At 33.2% G+C, this 19939-nt stretch overlaps 1 protein-coding gene across 3 annotated transcripts; it reads right to left on the bottom strand.

The window, feature by feature from the left end:
- Positions 1 to 1986: 1986 nt before the first annotated feature.
- LOC105348414 (steroid 17-alpha-hydroxylase/17,20 lyase) lies at positions 1987 to 17954 on the bottom strand. Of its 3 annotated transcripts, none has more exons than XM_034472132.2 (11): positions 17806 to 17954; positions 10231 to 10405; positions 9984 to 10061; positions 9736 to 9834; positions 8240 to 8333; positions 7996 to 8151; positions 7085 to 7296; positions 6736 to 6864; positions 6529 to 6633; positions 3046 to 3177; positions 1987 to 2773 (listed from the first exon to the last, which is right to left on the bottom strand). In XM_034472132.2, exons 2-11 carry the CDS (start codon positions 10367 to 10369, stop codon positions 2415 to 2417), a joined length of 1503 nt encoding a protein of 500 aa, XP_034328023.2. In that variant the 5' UTR covers positions 10370 to 10405; positions 17806 to 17954; the 3' UTR covers positions 1987 to 2414. The 3 variants fall into 3 exon arrangements, with proteins under 3 accessions (XP_034328023.2, XP_034328022.2, XP_034328024.2); XM_034472131.2 differs by lacking the exon at positions 17806 to 17954 and adding an exon at positions 11706 to 11789; XM_034472133.2 differs by lacking the exon at positions 17806 to 17954 and having other exon boundaries at positions 9984 to 10122; positions 10231 to 10371.
- Between the last annotated feature and the right edge of the window lie 1985 nt (positions 17955 to 19939).

The following is a 19939-nucleotide window of genomic DNA, read 5'->3' on the forward strand; positions in this document are numbered from 1 at the left end:
TTGCTTCAAGCCCTAAGTTGTGCGGAATGTTCGCATAGAGACTAGTGACATCAAAGCTTACTAAAGTGGTGTTGTTTTCCACGGTTTTTGGTAAATTATTTAGAAAGTCCATATCGTCGCGGATAAAACTGGGTATTGTATTACATAGTGGCTTTAGAATGATATCAATCAGGTTACTTAGTCTTTGTGTAGGACAAGAGAGACCGGCAACTATTGGTCTGAGTTTTAAGTCTCCAGGTTGTGGTAATTTGATATAACTCGAATTTATTTTTTCTATCCCGTCTTTCAATTCCTTTGACTTGTGAATTTTAGGAAGTCCATAAAAATTACTATTCTTTGTTTCAAAGTTGAGCAGATAATCCATTTCTTTTTCAGTCAAATGATTGACAAATTTTTTAGTGAATCGTTTAATTTTGTTCATGGTTTTACTGACATTACACTCCTCAATTTCTGTGTAGAAATGACCATCGTTAAGCCGAAAGCGCTCTGGATTTAATTTGAAAGAAATTGATTAAATAAATATACTGTGTTATCGTCTACTGAAAACCTTTATATATATATATATATATATATATATATATATATATATATATATATATATATATATATATATATATAAAATCATATGTGTCGAAGTTGAACTCCACTCTAACTGGCATGTATAAATGTAAATCTCTCTCTCTCCTCTCTCTCTCTCTCTCTCTCATTTTTAAATTCAAGCCTCTATATAGCGCATGTACTAGCCTTCGACAAGGGACATTTTGGGAAAAACACTTGAGAGTATACCACTTTCTCTTTTATTTAGGGCAAGTCGAAGTTGGAAAAAAAAGTTAAAAACGTTATCTTACCTCATTGAATTTATTAGCATTTTATTCATTTTTCAACAATGAATATCTTTATCAGAGAAAATGATATACATAACGTATTCAATTTTTTGTCAAATTGCTATAATAGTTGTACATTTTCTGAACAATGATGGCCTTAATATTACTCTTAATTAATTTCGTAATTTAAGTAAGTATGCTTTATTCAATGTTCCCTTGATGTTTTAATCAGAAAACAAGGAATTAGTCTTTGGGTATTATGGGGTGATCATGTATGGGCGGCGGTGATCAAATCCAATTAAGCCCGAAGGACTTTATGATAGATTTAATCGCGCCCGACCGTATTTGAACATAGGGCTTCACGCCCGACTGTATCTGATTACTTCATAATATCCTTTTCACTTATATTTATATATTTTTCAGCAATTGTACGATTAGAAAAAAAAGTCACTACTAAAATATATTGGACTATTTTAGTTATAGGGTAAAACTACCCATATTGCTTAGGTTTGATATAGACAATCTCTAAACCTTTATATATTAATTATAGGAATTTTCTATTTAGTATGAACTATTTACGTTGGACTAACAATTTTATAATTAACATTTTGCTCTTTACGCCAATGTGACAAACATCATGAAAAAAAACACATTGTCATGAATTGGACCCCTTTGCCTACAACAATCGAAAAATTCATCAATTCAAACATACAGGCCTCGGTGTAAACTGATTTGCTTCTATCATTCATAGAATTCTGTGTTTGTTGGGTTTTTTTTTTTTTAAATACTTCTAGAAATACTTTGTTCGGTTGAGCAAAAACGAAGGAGAACATCACTATTAAATTGCATGCTTTCAATATTTGATCGAATATGATCATATAGAAAAGGATTTTAACGTATCTATTTAAGGAATATTCTATAAAAATCGATCGTTGCTACAAACTCAAATTATACAGAGAAGTATTTTTAAAAAGAATTGTTGAACTTTTTTTAACAATTTTTAAACAATTGTTCAAAGAAAATGAGCCTGAAGTACATTTATCTATTCCAGACAGTAGTGGTCGTTTTAGCGTTTTTCAAATTAAGTTGAAATTATATCAACAAAAAGGGATCCGTTTGTAGATCACTGAAAAGAAACATAATGAAAGACGCTACAAACACATTTCTTTTGAAAATACATGTATTGCATATGTAATAATCATCATACTACATCGTGCAAATCATATACATGTACAACTTTGACATATCTCTACTTTCAAAAGTTGATGATGTCATGTTAAGAGGATATAACTTTGTAAGAGAGTGGACTCATAAATTATGATTGGTATACGTATTATATAAATTATATAATCATTTCAGAAGTTTCTTGGTCTTCTTATATCTAGGTAAGTCTTATGACCTAACGTTAAAAGAAACTATGTGAAAAGATGATACAAATAATTTTATCATGGGTTGACCAGTATTACACCAGTATTGATATCATAACTATCTCATAAATCCATTTACATCAACTATAATTAATTAACAATTTTTTAAAATTAATTTTTAATTGCAAGATCAATATGACAATAACTGTTCCATAACCAGGTTTCATCTTCCGGCTCTTTCTTTAACCACGATTTTGTAATCAGATGGCAGTTCTACACCAAACCCCTGCATATGACACTCTAAATTTGGCTTCACGCCCTCTGGGAGACTTATTTCAAATCGTTGTAGAAGATTGGCACTCATCAGTAGGAGTTCTGGTTTGGCCAAACTTTCTCCTAAACAAACTCGGTGTCCGGCAGAAAAGGGAAGCCAACTGTCTGGTTTGGCGGGTTTCATTTTGCCGTTTTCATCGAGAAAGCGATGTGGGTCAAATTGTTCTGGGTCCTTCCATTGTTTAGGGTCATGGTTAAGCGCCCAGTAATTGATAAGTACAGTGGTGCCTTTTGGGACATCGTATCCCCCTGAATTAGAATAGAAAATGCTTTATTGCGTGTTTTGAAATTTCAAAGTTTTGCGTTTAATTTTAGCTGAAAAATTTAAAATGGAATTCACATTATTAGAAAACAAACATCCTTTTTTCAAAAGATCCCTTTATCAAAATAATTCGAAATGTTGATCATGAAAATAAACAGATATGCCTACATAATTGATCTAAATTGATTCCAGATCTTAGATAAATCGATATATGAAAAAAATAATAGAATTTAAATGTAAAAGATTAATTCTTTCTCACCAACTTGTGAATCACAGACTGTCATGTGTGGAATCCCAAAACCAATAAAATTTGAAAGTCGCATCGTCTCAAATATACAGGCCTCGGTGTAATCTAAATTGCCTCTGTCCTTCATTGAAATTTGCTTCGATCCTACAGAAGTTTACAAAGCTTTATATTACTTTTTATGTGTTACATAATTTATTTTCAATTCTATAATTTTACATGTGCTGTCATGATAAAATGGCAAATTTTGAGTTGCACACAATATACTTAAATAGTGTGAACTTCGATTAGATTTTTTTTTTCTCAGAAAATTGATGCCCTACATGTTTCAACATTATACCACAATTAAAGAATCTAAAAATTTGGTAATTTTTATATCATAATTTGCTGAAGCATTGATCTTTTCATTCAAAAGATATTCACAATATAAAAGCACAGCGTGTGTTCTGTGGTGGAGAGTAACGTAAATGCCGAAAATATTCAACCTTCTAAAAGATGACAAGAAATAGTCACATACATGTCACTCATAATATTCTTCGACATGTAATCTATTTTGACACAATATCGTATATCATCTGTTAAAATTGTATAATAATCATATGTTCACATGTTAATCAATACAATAATATAAAATTAAATATTGCATCCTATCATATTTACAACATATATCATATAATACAATAACATACCATTATAAACAATGATGAGATATGATATTGTAACGTATGATATGACATTGTATTGTGTTATACGTTATTGTATTTGATCACATACAATATCATAATATATAAAACAATATAGTATTATATAACAATATCATATTACATAATACATCATAACATTGAAACATGTGATATTATATTGTATAATATAGTATGATATTGTATGAAACGGTATCATTTTTGATACATAATATGATATTGTATCATATGATACAATATAATTTGATACAACATTGCATCATATCAAATGATACAATATTATGTGATAAAGTAAAATATCATATAATACAATATTATATTATATATATTGTTTCATATGATACAATAATATATTTTACAATATCATACAATTCAATTTCATGTGATAATATATCATATTATAAACCAATATCGTATTATACAATATCGTATTATACGATACTATATAATATTACAGTATCATATCATATAATTTCATGTGATATAATTCTATATTACAGAAACTAATATCATATTAATCAATATCGTATGATACAATATTAAAGAATATACAATATTGTATCATAGGATACAATATTATATTTTGCAATATCTTATGTAATAGTATCATGTGATAAAATAATAAATTATTTATACAATATAATATTATACAATATTGTATCATAATATACAATACTATATATTACGATATCATGATACAATATCATAATATAAAATATCAAAAAAATTGATACAATATCATATTGTATCATATAACTTTTTATAATATTACATATGATATTATATTGTATCATATCAAACAATATTGTTTCATACCATACAATACTATATCATAGGAATCATGTTATATCATTTATCAAAAAACACATCTGTCTATTGGGCAAGTTTGAGTGAGGTAGGAGATTTCTTAAGCATCCTTGATAATTGAGATCAGGCTCTGCATCTGAAGCAACCTCTGCATTTCATTAATAATATAGATAAATCAACTATGCAAGCTATCATCTATAAAACATGTGACCTGTTCCAAAAAAAACTAAACCTCATCCAGCATCCGAAACATATGGCTTAGATTCAGCATTCAAGCCTGCCAGGTGCATCAGTATACATAAGACGCATCTCCATGCAAGTTTGGTGAAGTTCAGACCAGTAATAACTAAGATATGATCATCAGAGGGCACTAGCAATTAAAACCTTAACCTGCTCCAGCATCCGCAACCTTTGGCTCAGATTCAACATCCATGCCTGTCAGGTGCATCTGTATCATAAGACACACCATCCATTCAAGTTTGGTGAAGTTGGGACCTGTAATAACTAAGATTTATTTTTTAGCATCCTTGATAATGGAGATTAAGCTCTGCATCTGAAGCTTCCTCTGTGATTCATTCATATTACAGTTTAGTCAACTAAGCAAGTTTGAAAAAGTACTATTATCTATTAAACATGTGACCTGTTCCAAAAAACTTAACCATATCCAGCATCTGAAACCTATGGCTCAGACTCAGCATTCAAGCCTGTCAGGTGCATCAGTATCATAAGACGCATCATCCATGGAAGTGTGGTGAAGTGAGGACAAGTAATAACTAAGATATATCATCAGAGGGCACCTATTTCAAAAACTTTAACCAGCTCTAAAAACCTTAACCTCCTCCAGCATCCGAAACCTATGGCTCAGATTCAGCATTCAAGCCTGTCTGGTGTATCAGTATCATAAGACGCACCATCCATGGAAGTCTGGTGAAGTTAGAACAAGTAGTAACTAAGATATAATCATCAGAGGGCACCTGTTTCAAAAACTTTAACCAGCTCTAAAAACCTTAACCTCCTTCAGCATCTGTAGCCTATAGCTCAGATTCAGCACTCAAGCATGTCTGGTGCATCAGTATCATAAGACACACCATCCATGCACGTTTGGTGAAGTACGGACCTGCAGTAACTTAGATATTGCTATCAAAGGGCACCTGCAACAAAAACTTTAACCTGGTCCAACAACCTTAACCTCCTCCAGCATCTGAAATTTAGGACTCAGATTCAGCATCCAAGTCTTTCAAGTCCATAAGTAGGTCCAGATGCATCATCCATGCAAGTTTGGTGAAGATAGGACAAGTAATAGCTTAGATACAGGACCTGCAGCAAAAACTTGAATCAGGTCCGGACGCCGACGCCGAGGGTATAGCATAAGCTCCCCCTGACTTCGTCTCGGTGAGCTAAAAAACGTTGTTGCTAAAATGTTGAATTCTGCAATAATAGAATTAGACTTTCCGATGAAAGCTATTTACAGCCCAAAATGGTTTGTAATGAATAATTTGACTGGTTTTTTTTTTTTAATGCAACTTTATTTTCTCCAAAATCGTTTTGAAGCGATTCTGCAATTTTCTGCTACATTACGGGTATATATGGGAAGCATTTTAACTGTGGAGAAGATCAACAATATACGGTGTGTCGATGTATCTATTTCGTCCCGATATCACATGCAATGTCAACCCGTGCCAGAACAGGCCAAAGTCTAGTATCATATATGCATATAGATGCAGACACATTACGATATGCATACATTACCGACAACAGATTCTACCGGTACCTCAAATTTTTTTAAAGGTCTGTGTTCTCTCTGCTCCTGTTTTGTAGTTTTGATTTTGAACATTGTTCGTTATCACCACATGTCATGATATATAATTTACACAGTATCTTGAATTTTTTTTTAAAAATGTAACTTATTATATTCACTACATTGTAATAAAGATACCACTTCAGTCTTTTACACTATGTATATTCAATATGTATTATAACCATTATTTACCAACAACTCTGTCAATTTCCTCCTGACATTTTGCTTGGGTTTCCGGAAATCGTGTCATGAAATAAACGAACCAGTCCATTGTGTAACGAGTTGTATCTACCCCCGCTAAAGAAAACAATTTAAAAATTAATCCAAGTATAAGTTATGATAAAAATCCTTCTAAAGAAAACTCCTTAAACAAAGATTAAAAATAATAAAACAACGAACCAAAGAAGATATCAGATATTGTCTGAACCAGGTGCGTGTCATCCAAGATCTCCAGGGCCGCCTCATTGCCCTCATCCTTCGCTTCCTGTTTGGCGATCAGCATGCTGTCTATAAAGTCCCTGTTGACTCCTGTAATTGATAGTGAAATCTTAATGCAGAGTTTCGTGTGGATGTATATGTAAATATGATATATTTTCATTCAGGCCAATGGAAATGAAATCTAATTTTTTTTAAATATATATTTTTAATTATATTATTTATACAACTACATTTCGGTTTTTTTATTGGGGTGAGGGATTGGGGTTTGGAGAGGGATTAAGGAATGTGGTAGAGACTTATGATTTGTCACCTGGCTGGAAAGTTTCTTCGTGTTCTTTGAGTTTCTTTCGGAGGACGTTCAGTATATCTTCTGTCAACACAAGCAATTTTTTCCATTTAGCCGTCGTAAAGATGTTTTTCAAATAGGGAAATAGGTCCTCAAAGAAACCTGAACCAAATTTCTCCAGTAGATCATTGTCTAATTTGATAAATCTTTTCACCTCCGGGTCATCTACAGGACGTCTTATGGAAATAAAAAATATATAAAAAGATCATAATTTTGTCTATTTTTTTTTCCTTTATAAAATCATTATATATACGATTTTAGTTCATGGACCTTTCAACACAATTGACTTTAAAGTAAATAAAGACATTCCTCTACCGATGTAAAAATTCTTTGTAATTTAAAGAAAGATATTTTCAAAATGATATCTATAATTTTTCTTCGCTCTTTCTGCTTGGTAAAAGTTATGCAAGTTATCTTGCTAAAACAGTCCAGATTATCTCAAACGATAGAAAGAAATACATCGGCGAGAGGCTTATGGAAAATTGGTTAATTTCAATGTTGAACATCCTTTTGCATTTAGGTATTTAACCATTTTAATCAAAAGAGATAAAGACATGAAGTATGTTCTACAGGAACTTAAGTTATCTGTTACGTTGGATAATTTTTGGACTAACGTTGTCATTATATTAAACATTAAAAACATATTTTATACTACATTTTACAAGGAATTCTATTAAAATGCCAATATGCTAAAATGACAATATTATAAGTTGATATGTGTATTATACAAAGTTGTTGGATCGACATTTTGGTTGGTTGTTATTTATGCAGGCATTGTCATCCAGTTCTAATTTTTTTTTTACCAAAAATATATATAGAATGAAAAGTTTCATTTTTTCTGTTTGTGTCGAAGCAAAGGGTTTTAGGAGTCTTACTTTTCTCCAAAACATATTGTGTACAGTTGATGAAAAATTATCAGATCCGCGTATTCTTTGAAAACGAACGGTCCCTTCTCTTCAGCCATCTTGTCCAAAAATTTATTCATATTGTCTTGAATCATGTTTTCCAATAAATCCCCCTGAAGATAATTCCTAGAAATTGATTGTAGTTGAATAAAGTAAAATTAGTAATCATTTAACTCAATATTCATGATATGAAAAAAGTACCGGTGCAACTGACCTTAGGGCCTTTCCGGCTATTTTCCTATGGAATTTCCAGGAAGCTGAATAATTACCCAGGGCGATATCCTTTCCTCCTTCTGTAAACACATCACCTGAAATGACAGTTTTGACATTTGTTTTATACTATTTACATTGGCTTTAAAGAATATTTTTTAAAAAGTCTCAAGTTATAGCACAATTCCACCCTTTCTCCCATATATTTGCTTTTTGAATAATTATTTTTGCCCCAATATTTCATGATTGCTGTGATGTAATTTTTTAACTAAAAAAAGTAATACTCTAAATTCCAATGTATTCAATTAGCAAATAAAATCAAAATTAAAGATTATAGAGAAGATAAAGAAGATAATATTTCCTGTGCATTTCTCTAAAGGATGGTGTGAAATACAACCCCAGTAATTTATTTTTATAGGAATTTCTCTTTATTTTGCAGGTACTTAATTTTTGATATGTTTACTCATATAAAATCCTATTTCTACCCCAAAGAACCAAACATAGGGGAGATATGAATCATTATATAAGGTAAGGATACACTGTTTACATTAATCTTAGTAGATGTTCTGCTCCGGTCATTAAAATTCTAGTATGTGTGTGTGTCACGTGACATAGATTTCAGTGGGTGCAAAATCAATTATCATTTCAGAGCATAAAACTCATTAATATTTGTAACTCAAATAAACTATCTAGAAATTTAAAATTAGTATAAGCAAAAATTAAACATCCCCCATGTAACCTTAGTTCTTTTTTATAATTTACAAAAAAATAAGTATACGCAAGCCTGAAGTGTGACTTAAAATTGTCTTAAGATTTCTACAATGTAACTTTTAAGATTGCCTCGTGAAACATAAGTGATAAATCTTATGACTACCGTAAATCAGATCTTATGACAATCTTAAGATACTAGTATGTCTTATTATAGGTCTTAGGATAGTTTTGTAAAACCCAGCCCTGCAAAATTTAAGCACGCCTCGACAAGCAAACCAAACTGTAACGCTGTTAGTAAAACGATAATAAATGCTTCATATACATATCGATTATTCCACCAAGGTCCAACCATTCTATTCATTTTCATTCACTTAAAGTACAAGTTCACAAACCAGAACGAAATTCACTGTTACAGGGTGTGCATAATCATTGATAATGTGTCAACCTTAACATTAAAAAAAACTATCCAAGCTACAAACACAAATCAGAATATGTCACATTTATTCACTCTTTTCTTTAAAATAATCGAAAGATTGGTAGATCTCCTATACTTAATTGCATAAAAGGGTCTGTTTTCATTTGTTAAGGGATATCATCCTTTACCCGAAGTTTAGTTATACATGTATGTCATAAAAGTACCATATGTAATTTCTTATGTAAAAATAAAAACTTGTAAAGCAAAAGATAATCTATTATATATATATAATAATGTATTGTTTAATGTAAAAGAAACCCATGCATTAAAATAGGAGGTTCTTTTTTCACTCATGATACAACTGTCACGTATACCTGATGTAATCTGTGGTCTTCCAGCAAAATCGGCCTTTTTCTTTACCATTGCTTCCAGCACAGAGTTGATGTCATTTAGAACAACCCAGGTTTGGGGACCTTTCCAATAAATATAAAGAATACATTTGTAATTCAGAGATTTTATCGATATTAATCCATGCCATTCGTGAAACAGTTCATAATCACAGGCGTGTGTAGGTGTGTGCGTGCGAGTGTGCATATTTGTGAGTGTGGGATTTTATACACACCAACAGACAGCCGGACTATAGAGCCGTATTCCTTTGCAAGCTCTGCGGTTTTTAAGTGAATCTCAGGCGATGAATAAACTAGGAAACGAAACTTCAGTGGTTTTAACGCTAGTTTGTTATTCATGATTCTAAACGTCCTCTATTTTATATACAAATAAAAAGGTACATGGAGCTTATAATAGTTAACGTTGAGATTTATTATGAAAAAATAACTTATCTCTCTAAGTGAAATTAAACACATCGTTACTCTTATAATGCCCAATAAGTGGGATACACCATGGTCCAGGTGGCAGACGATACCGCATCCGTTTGATGACGTAGTACACAAAAAGACCAATGCCCATTCCCACCAAAATGGTCTGGATGTTGATGGACAACTTCAACATGATTGGCTATTTTAATTCCTCTTTTTGTGAGTTATTCTACAAGAAAAAAAAACCCCAACTCCTTTTAGTAAGAAATACATACATTTTTGTATAAATTACCTCAGCTGGACAAAGTTGTATCGGCGGCTTTACCTATAATTATGTAGTAAATCTTATTGAATCCATTAAGCCAAGCATGTCACTGAATAACTGATCATAAGATTAAAACTAGAAGACTAATTAAATTTGTCTGTATGAAAGGCAGATTTATGGTACGAATAAAAAATACATCCGGATAATTTAGAGTTACTGAACATGGCTGAGGATCGGAAATCGTTAAAATTTTTGGTTGATTATGTGCTCTTTGTAACGTTCAACCAAACTTATATTTGATACTCATATCTTTTGATAAAAAATAATTTAAAATACTGTAATACTATAATTTCTGAAGAAAAAATATTTCATTTTTTCATCAAGCATGTCGTTTGAATTTTTAGATAATATCTTAATCAATTATATTTTAAATATTAGGCAGGTTATAAAATAATTGTCTATTGTGATCGGAACCTTTTTATATGAATTTTAAATTTAGCAAACACGTGTATCTTTCATTATGTATTATCTACAACGATTGCTTTACGCTTTTTTCAGATTAGCCATTGTTTTTTGCATTGAAAATTGTTTTCTTGCACTGAACAATTCGTTTTCGCACTGAACATTGCTTTTTGCATTGCACAATGCTTTTTAAAATCACATTGGTCAATATTTTAAGAGGTTAAAGATATAATTTCTTCTTGTGTAACCACGAACAGCTGCAAGATTGGGTGACATAAAAGATATTTGTCGTGGTTTGTAACGATATATACATTTGTTCATAAATTACATGATTGATTTCAGCCTTGAACCGGATCTGTCCCGAATACCACACCTTCTTCTTGTATTTATTAATAATGTGAACATAGATTTTTTTTTAAAAATCAAAACGGTACTCGAATTTAACCCTTCACAACGCAACATATAAGATAACAATTAACATATGTATTTCTAACCCCAAAAGGCCACCGTACATAATATAATCGTAAAAGTAAAGAGTTTTTTGGAAGCTAATTAACAAATTACGCATCAGTACTACATGTACTAAGTTTAAAATTTTTAGAAATGATATTTTCAGCTATAAAGAATTACAGATGAAATAAAAAAAACTCCAAAATTTCAACTTTAAAGTTCGATTGTTATCACATATACATGTACTTATACAGAGTTCTTCTGTTAAAAGAGATCAATGTTGTCTAAAATAGTCACGATTTTCTCGCCATCTTGAAGCCAAATTTCATGACAGGAGTTCGTGTGTACCTACCTTATCTCTAAATGAAACCTTCGCCTCAAAATACCGTTTGCACAAGGCCTCAAAAACAGTTGAGAGAGGGGTTTTTTGCTGAAAGTGCATGCGCAGAATAAATCTAGAGCATTAACCTAATTTAGCTGAAAATCGAGTACATGTACACCAACAGTTGATAAGAAATATTCAGAGTTTGTGTGTACAGGCACGTAGCATCGTTTTTGAAGGGGGGGGCAGATTCGTCCAAACATCTTGACAAGCAAAAAAAAAAACCAAAAAAAAAACCCAAAAAAAACCACTGTTTCAAATATTCCAAAGACGAATCCGCGAACTGACTATATATGCTTTTGAGTGACTGTGGACAATGAAATTTATATTGGTTTGAAATAAGATATTTGTACTTGGTTTTCAGTGTCTTTCAGGTCAATTATAATAAAAAAGATATAAAACACATTTTTACCACTTGCAAAATGATGCATAACTAACATGTAACAAGTACTTAACAAGTACTTTGGGCAAACGTTTTTGTGATAATGTATCACCATGGTAAAATTATTTGTCATACTAGTATACTAGACTCATTAGTATAGCGTACTTTCAATGAAAGAAATAATGCCTCTTACCAACACGAGTACTTAGTATCGTTAAACAAGAGGCCCATGGGCCACATTGCTCACCTGAACAACAATAGACATTATAAAATCACTTTTACGGAATAATATACCAAAAACAATATTGAAAATGTAGTCTAACAGATCCTGTATATCAAAAATTCAATTTTTTCCCAGGATATTTTGTTTATCATTGATCCCCTTTGTCACAGTATAGTCATTTCACATATTAAGCATTACAGTTCTCAAGAAGATCAAAATCAACTGGGATATAAACCTGCATCAAACTTGTGTCAGCCCAAGAACTGTCCAGAGGCCAAAGTCTAAACAATTTTAAAGAATCAAAAATATGTCAAAATGCTTGCATATAAGTTAAACCATATATTATAACATTTGAACTTTGGTGAATTTAAACTGTTTTCTTTTGTAAAATTGGACCCTCCACCCCATGTGGCTCCACCCTACTCCTGTAAAATATGATTTTGCTACACAAGTAACAGCTTTTCTGGCCAGTCTTGTTCTGTGTAGAAGATTTAAAAATAAAATTTCACTTTATATTCCTATGTAAAAATTTGACCCCCCATTGTGGCCCCACCTTACCCCCAGGGACCATGATTTGAACAAACTTAAATCTGCACCATCTGAGGATGCTTTCACACAAGTAGCAGCTTTTTTGGCCTTATGGTTTTTGAGATATAAATTTTGAAAGTTTAACTCTATATACTCCTATGTATAACTTTGACCCCCCCCCCCCATTGTGGTCCCACCTAACCCCGGGGACCATGATTTGAACAAACTTGAATCTACACTATCTGAGGATGCTTCCACACAAGTTTCAGCTTTTCTGGCCAAAAGGTTTTTTGAAAGAAAATTTTTAAAGATTAACTCTATATACTCCTATGTAAAAATTCGACGCCCCATTGTGGCCCCACCTTACCCCCAGGGACCATGATTTGAACAAACTTGAACTTACACTATCTGAGAATGCTTCCACACAGGTTTCAGCTTTTCTGGCCAAATGGGTTTTGAGAAGAAGATTTTTAAAGATTAACTCTATATACTTCTATGTAAAACTTTGACCCCCCCAGTGTGGCCCCACCTTACCCCCGGGGACCATGATTTGAACAAACTTGAATCTACACTATCTGAGGATGCTTCCACACAAGTATCAGATTTTTCTGGCCAAATGGTTTTTGAGAATAATTTTTACAAAAATTAAGATTAAGATTAAGATTAAGATTTTTTTAAAATATCATCAAATTTTCAATAAACCCTAATTATTTCCCTTTACAATAGGGCGTGGCCCTTTATTTTAACAAACTTGAATCCCCTTTACCCAATGATGCTTTGTGCCAAGTTTGGTTGAATTTGGCCAAGTGGTTCAGGAGAAGAAGTCAAAAATGTAAAAAGTTTACAGACAGACAGACGGACAGACAGACAGACGGACGCCGGACAAAGAGTGATCAGAAAAGCTCACTTGAGCTTTCAGCTCAGGTGAGCTAAAAACTAATATTTCAAATATTGGAAACCTGTATATAATCTCTTTTTATTCTCAATATTCCTTGGGTTGCTATCTATGGAGAAATGAAATATTATCGATTGCAAAATCCGACATTCCATTTACACTGAAGTGAACTGACGAGGTAAAAGGAAACATTTTGTGGAACTGCAATGTGATATTACTTGCTTTATTTTCATGATATTCAATGGAAATCGATTTAAAAAATGTATTTATAAGTACTTTCTTGCCAAACAGCGCGTCACGTATGCTAAATAAACATTTCGATTACTAGTATCGATCGTATCTGAACTTGATATCGCATACATGTATATACGAAAGCCCAGAAGGCTAAATCGAGATTCGAAATCTGAAATACGATATTCGAAATTCAATATCGAAACTAACCAATCAAATATAATCACCTGTATCCTTGCGAGACCAAACCATTCTAAGATCATTCGTACATGTACTTGTTTATACATGTAGACAAATTTGTGTTAGTTTAACGACTTCTTTCCTCTATAGTTCGCTTTTTACTAGACTTCTAACATTCAAGATTTAGTGATTCATTTAAAATACACAAGTGAACCATTTCATACATAAAATTTATAAATCTCATCTGTTTAGGTCCGTTTTTTGAAACACTTAAAATCTTTGATATTACAAACAACAATTTACATATTGGATTTTTAGGCCTCTATAACTACACGTACAAATGCAACCGTGTCTTGATCTATCTACTTATCCTTATAGTCTAACTTAGTCTAACTGATTCTCTATATAATCACCAATAATATATGGAGAGATTTAAGAACATATGATAGATGTAGGGAAAGATTTTCACGGATTTTCTTCGTTAATTCTCAAAACTGCATGCATATGTGTTCGACGAGCATGACTGATTGCATTACCATTTGAGAGTGTATATATATATATATATATATGAACCAAGGTTACAGATGCATTAATAAAAGCATGTAAGAATAATTTAAGCAGCAGGAATAAGTGTTTATTAAATATGATTGGTGAGATATTTTAGTTATAGGCTATCGATATTGCTTGGGTTTAATATGAACAGTTTCAAAAATCTTTAGATAGGGGAAGTGTTGTTTTTGCTATGAATTATTTACATTTGATTTGCATGTAAAATAAACTACAATTTCAGTCAATTTCTAATTTCCAATTCGATGAAAATCGGGAAAAATAACAGCAGAAAAAATGTTTCTGGTTTACAATTTATAAATATATGTACTACTGTATCCGAAAACAAACTACGGTGATAAGTTAAAACATAATTCTAAAGTGTACTGTAACTAACAGCATCTAACATATAATTATTCAAATCAAAAATGTAAAGGGGCGACACTCGCCATCTTAGATTTATAGGGGGTCTTCGATTCAAACAACATTTCTTTAGAATTGATGATTATTTCCTTGGCCCACCAAACTCGGGCGAATTTTAGGTTGATCTATTTACTTATCTCTATCGTCTGACAATAGTTTGTACCCCCCCCCCCCCCCCCAAAAAAAAAACCCCCGAAACGTCCTTGATACGTTCTCGGTTAACTTAATCGAAATTAACGGAAGTTTGTGACGTGAATTATCCATAATATATATATATATATATATGGAGAGATAAAAAAAAATCATGCGATTATCAAGAGAAGTGTTTTCTCGGATGTTCTTGGTTCTCGTTTTCTTCTTTTTCCAATAAAGTGCAGGACTCATTAGAGTATCATCGCACTTCGGCTTGTGCTTGGTGTGACAACAAGTGCATGTATATTCAGTTCAGGTGAGGTTAAAACTGGATAAAAGCTGGTGGTACTCTAACGTAGACTGCATGCAAGGACATCCTGTCTGAATTCATCCAGAGATGTACTGTCCGCTGCTCTCTGTGGCAAGTTGTTCCAGATCCTGATACTATCTGGGAAGAAGGAATGCTTATACAATAAGGTCCTAGCATAGGGAATCAGGAATCTGTTTGTGTGGCCTCTGGCTGTAGTCATCATTGGGTGTAGCTCAGTTGTTGGAATAGCTACTAGTCCATGCACTATCCTGTACATCAATATAGCTTTGTTCCTGGCTCGACGTTCTTCCAAGGATAACCACTTGAAAGTTTCAAGCATTGATGTCACACTGCTAGTTTGTGAGTAGTTGTCCATCACAAATCGAGCCGATCGCCGTTGTACTGCCTCCAATATCTGGATGTTAAGGGCTGTGTGTGGATCCCACACAGTACATGCATACTCCACTAAGGGTCTTACCCAGCGTTGTATAACATGTTGCCTTGACATTACGCGGGCAGTGCTGCAAGTTAAGCTGTATGAAAGCTCTGGTGGAATATGCTTTCTTCGTAATGTTGTCGATATGTTCATTCTATCCACAGGGGCCAAGCCCGTTTTAACATTGATTTCAATGTAACCATAAATAAAGAAAGGGGTCGAACTCTGACCCAAATAAAAAACTACCAGCTCGCTTCAAAAGCCTAATAAATCAATTAAATTTTAAAATACTCGCAGTATGCATGTAATTTTCGGAAAAGTAATGTCTGAGATACACTCATGCCGAATTTCAAGTTGATGGGTCTTAAAATAGCGGAGATATACGTCATTATTCTCTCGAAGTCGCAAGTTTATTTTTACTCGGACATTTACCGGTCCAGGGATCACGATGGGATTTTGCCTATGACAACAGCAGTATTGCAACAAGTCGAGAAACAATCGCACTAATCATCAAACGCACGCTTCTTACATACAAAAACTCCGATAAAATTCCTTAAATACTCTCCATACTGAACTTTTATTCTGCAACCACATTGACTTCTGACAGGGCCAGCCATTTTGACGTCTTCGAGAAAGACTGATTCTGATTGGACCATCAGGAATATTAACCAATGAAATTGAGTTAAACATTAGCTATCACAATGGCCCGTCTGGTCAGAAGTTGATGTGGCTGCAGAATAAAAGTTCAGTTTGGAGAGTATTTAAAGAATTTTATCGGACTTTAAGGATGTAAGTAGCGTGCGTTTGATGTGAAATTTTAAAAGATTGGTGCGAATGTTTCTCGACTTGTTGCAATACTGCTGTTGTCATAGGCAAAATCCCATCGTGAGCCCTGGACCGGTAAATGTCCTAGTAAAAATAAACTGGCGACTCCGAGAGAATAATGACGTATATCTCCGCTATTTTAAGACCCATCAACTTGAAATTTGGCATGAGTGTACCTCAGACATTACTTTTCAGAAAAATACATGCATATTAAAAATTAATTGATTTATTAGGCTTTTGAAGCGAGCTGGTAGTTTTTATCCGGGTCAGAGTTCGACCCCTTTCTGTATTTATGGTTACATTGAAATTAATGTTAAAACGGGCTTAGCCCCTGTGATTCTATCTGAGGTTCTTGTGGATGGTAACCTAGAGGTATTTGGCCGGGTCCACAGTTTTTGTAGAATATAAAGAATGATTGTCACCATTTTCAGAGTGAAGATGTATAATACTAGTAAAAAATCGTAATTTAATCTCACGACATACAGAACCCACTCTCCTAGCAGTAAGCTGACCCCGCTCTAACCACTCATCAATCTAGGCAAGACAAAAATCTTGTTTTCAATGACAAACGGACCCCAGAGCGCTGGCCGCGCACTACACGGTCGTCTGAGATACAAGTGAAATACCGTTAAACGACAATGTGAGAGGATCGGAACGATACGCATTGCATAGAAGCACAAACATTGCAATAACTCTCAAATTGACATATACCTGTCCATAGTGAGGGATATAGATACACATACAGCACTGGGAAACTCACTTTATTGGAACTCTACTTCCGCCCCGGCCGGGGCTTGAACTCACGACCTATTGAACCCACTCTCCCAGCAGAGAGTTTCAACTGTTCTAACCACTCGGTTATATAATAAGCACAAACATTGCAATAACTCTCAAATTGACATATACCTGCCCATAGTGAGTGATATTAATAGATATACATAAAGCACAGAGGAATTTACCTTATTGGAGCTCCACCTCAGCCTAGTCTTGTTCAACCAGACGCTCGGCTGTCTCCGTAAATCGAGTCGGGTAAAGTTTGTAACGTCAAATCGAGGATTACCAAAATATATAATTTCATTGGTTGAACAGGTCGAGACCACTAGATTTTGTGACGTCGGCATAAATTTGCATACAAAATTAGCTATCTGTTTACCTTTATTGACAAACCAATGAGGTGAATGAGATACAATGTACAAGGCATTGCAGGCTATTTAAGTTTCAGTGTATACAATGCGTATTGAAATATATCATAATACCATTTTGAATTGTTCTTTGGAAACTCATTTTCAATTTTTTTTTTCAGAATTAATGAAATAAATATTGAAAAATCATGTCTGATCTTTTATTTCTATGCTCACATTTCAAAAACATTGCCTATGAGGGTTTTATCAACCTATTTAAATAACCCATTGTCAAAGTTCGAAAGAGAGGTACGTCCTATTATATTATAAGTACGTTTTTCACGTGATACCCCAGGTTTGGGACAACATTAGTATAATTTTGAAATTTTCTTTAAGGGCACTCATCAGAATGCTTATAGTGTACAAAATATTACATGATCCATAACTTGTACTTCTGTATTTGTATATTTGTGCATTTCTACTATCGTGGCTATTTACGAATGTTTAAAATGTACAACTACCTGCATTTATTAATGGTGTACAATAATTAAGTCACCAATAAACAATTATGCAGTTTTCCCTCATCAAAATTTGTTTTTACTTGTATGCGAATGTATGCCAGTCTATTGATACTGATCGATTTTTGAAGCAACAATTGATAAATTAAAACAACAGTATTTTTCAATGTGAGCATCCTAAAGACTTCCAAATTTTTATCTCCGAGGAAGACGACAGCATTGAGCTGGCAGCGGCTGAGGAATATGATGGTGATGGCAGCAGGCCTTACAGAGCAATGAGCCCAGAGGACAGGGAAATTCTTCGTACATCTTTGGAAAAACTGAGAATGGCAATGGTACAAAAAGAGAACTACTCCCCAACTATGTTACCAGTCAACATATTAACTGGTCTTAGTGACGCTGTGATCAGCAACATTGTTAGCAATGCACATTACTTTAATGACCCTGCTGACTTATATGGTAAATATGTTAATGATGAGAGTTTAGCCATTGACATTATCAAACTAATTGAAGAAATCTGTGGATAAATCAAGTCAATTAACAGTACTTTGAAATTATTATTGTGATATTTATTAAAGTAAAGCCATAACTTCTTTATCATGAAATTATTAATTACGATATTATTTATATTCAGAAACACAACTTAAGGCAACACAGCCCATAAGTTTACAATAATTCACATATCATAATATAAACGTTAGACTCTTTGGAGTCTAAAATGGGGGGGGGTGTGAAACCCCTGATCAAGTATTTCACAGTTCCACACATTACATATAGTAAATTGAATGTAAATTTGCATATCATATACCGATTTGAATTTACAGTTTTGAGTCAACAATCATTACACATAAGTAGTGACATAGTATGAATGCATAACATATGTCACCATACAAGAAAATATATTCTTAATCAACCGGAGGACGACGGGTCCTCGGAAAACAACGACCATGACGAACTTGACAATCACAATGCTGACTAATCCTATGTTTAGCTTGTTTTTGCTAGTGACCTTATTTGCTTGCCTGTTTGTTACTATGTCTACATGTTTCAATATTTTAGCATGGAATGTGCGTGGTATAATGTCATCATCTCTCAGCTTATCAAATGTTTTAGACACTGTCAATTGTGACATAGCAATAATTTGTGAACATAAACTCAAACCAACAAGCGTAAATTACCTAGACACTATCAACTCAAAATACTCAAGCTTCGCACATATAGATTTAGAACAGAGCTGTAACAATACAGATAAACCTTATTCTCCCTTTGTGGGAAAGGGAGGGGTAGGGATTATGTATAGAAAGGATCTGCTACACACAGTGTCAGAAATACCCGATATAACTTCTTCTCGTATTATAGGAATTGAAGTTAAACGCAAACACCAACGCTCGTTGTATGTTTTAGGCGCATATCTTCCATCAGACAGCAACATTCAAACATATCAAACAGAGTTA

Source organism: Magallana gigas, chromosome 8 (genome assembly GCF_963853765.1).
Source record: "Magallana gigas chromosome 8, xbMagGiga1.1, whole genome shotgun sequence".
Taxonomy (NCBI): domain Eukaryota; kingdom Metazoa; phylum Mollusca; class Bivalvia; order Ostreida; family Ostreidae; genus Magallana; species Magallana gigas.

Bases quoted from the DNA above. Each gene is read 5' to 3' on its own strand.
- LOC105348414 (XM_034472132.2), bottom strand. From the start codon at position 10,369: ATGTTGAAGTTGTCCATCAACATCCAGACCATTTTGGTGGGAATGGGC. The intron at 9,835-9,983 runs GTGTGTATAAAA...TTTATTGGAAAG, and splicing joins TATAGTCCGGCTGTCTGTTG to GTCCCCAAACCTGGGTTGTT. The intron at 3,178-6,528 runs GTAAATAATGGT...AAACTTCTGTAG, and splicing joins GGAAATTGACAGAGTTGTTG to GATCGAAGCAAATTTCAATG.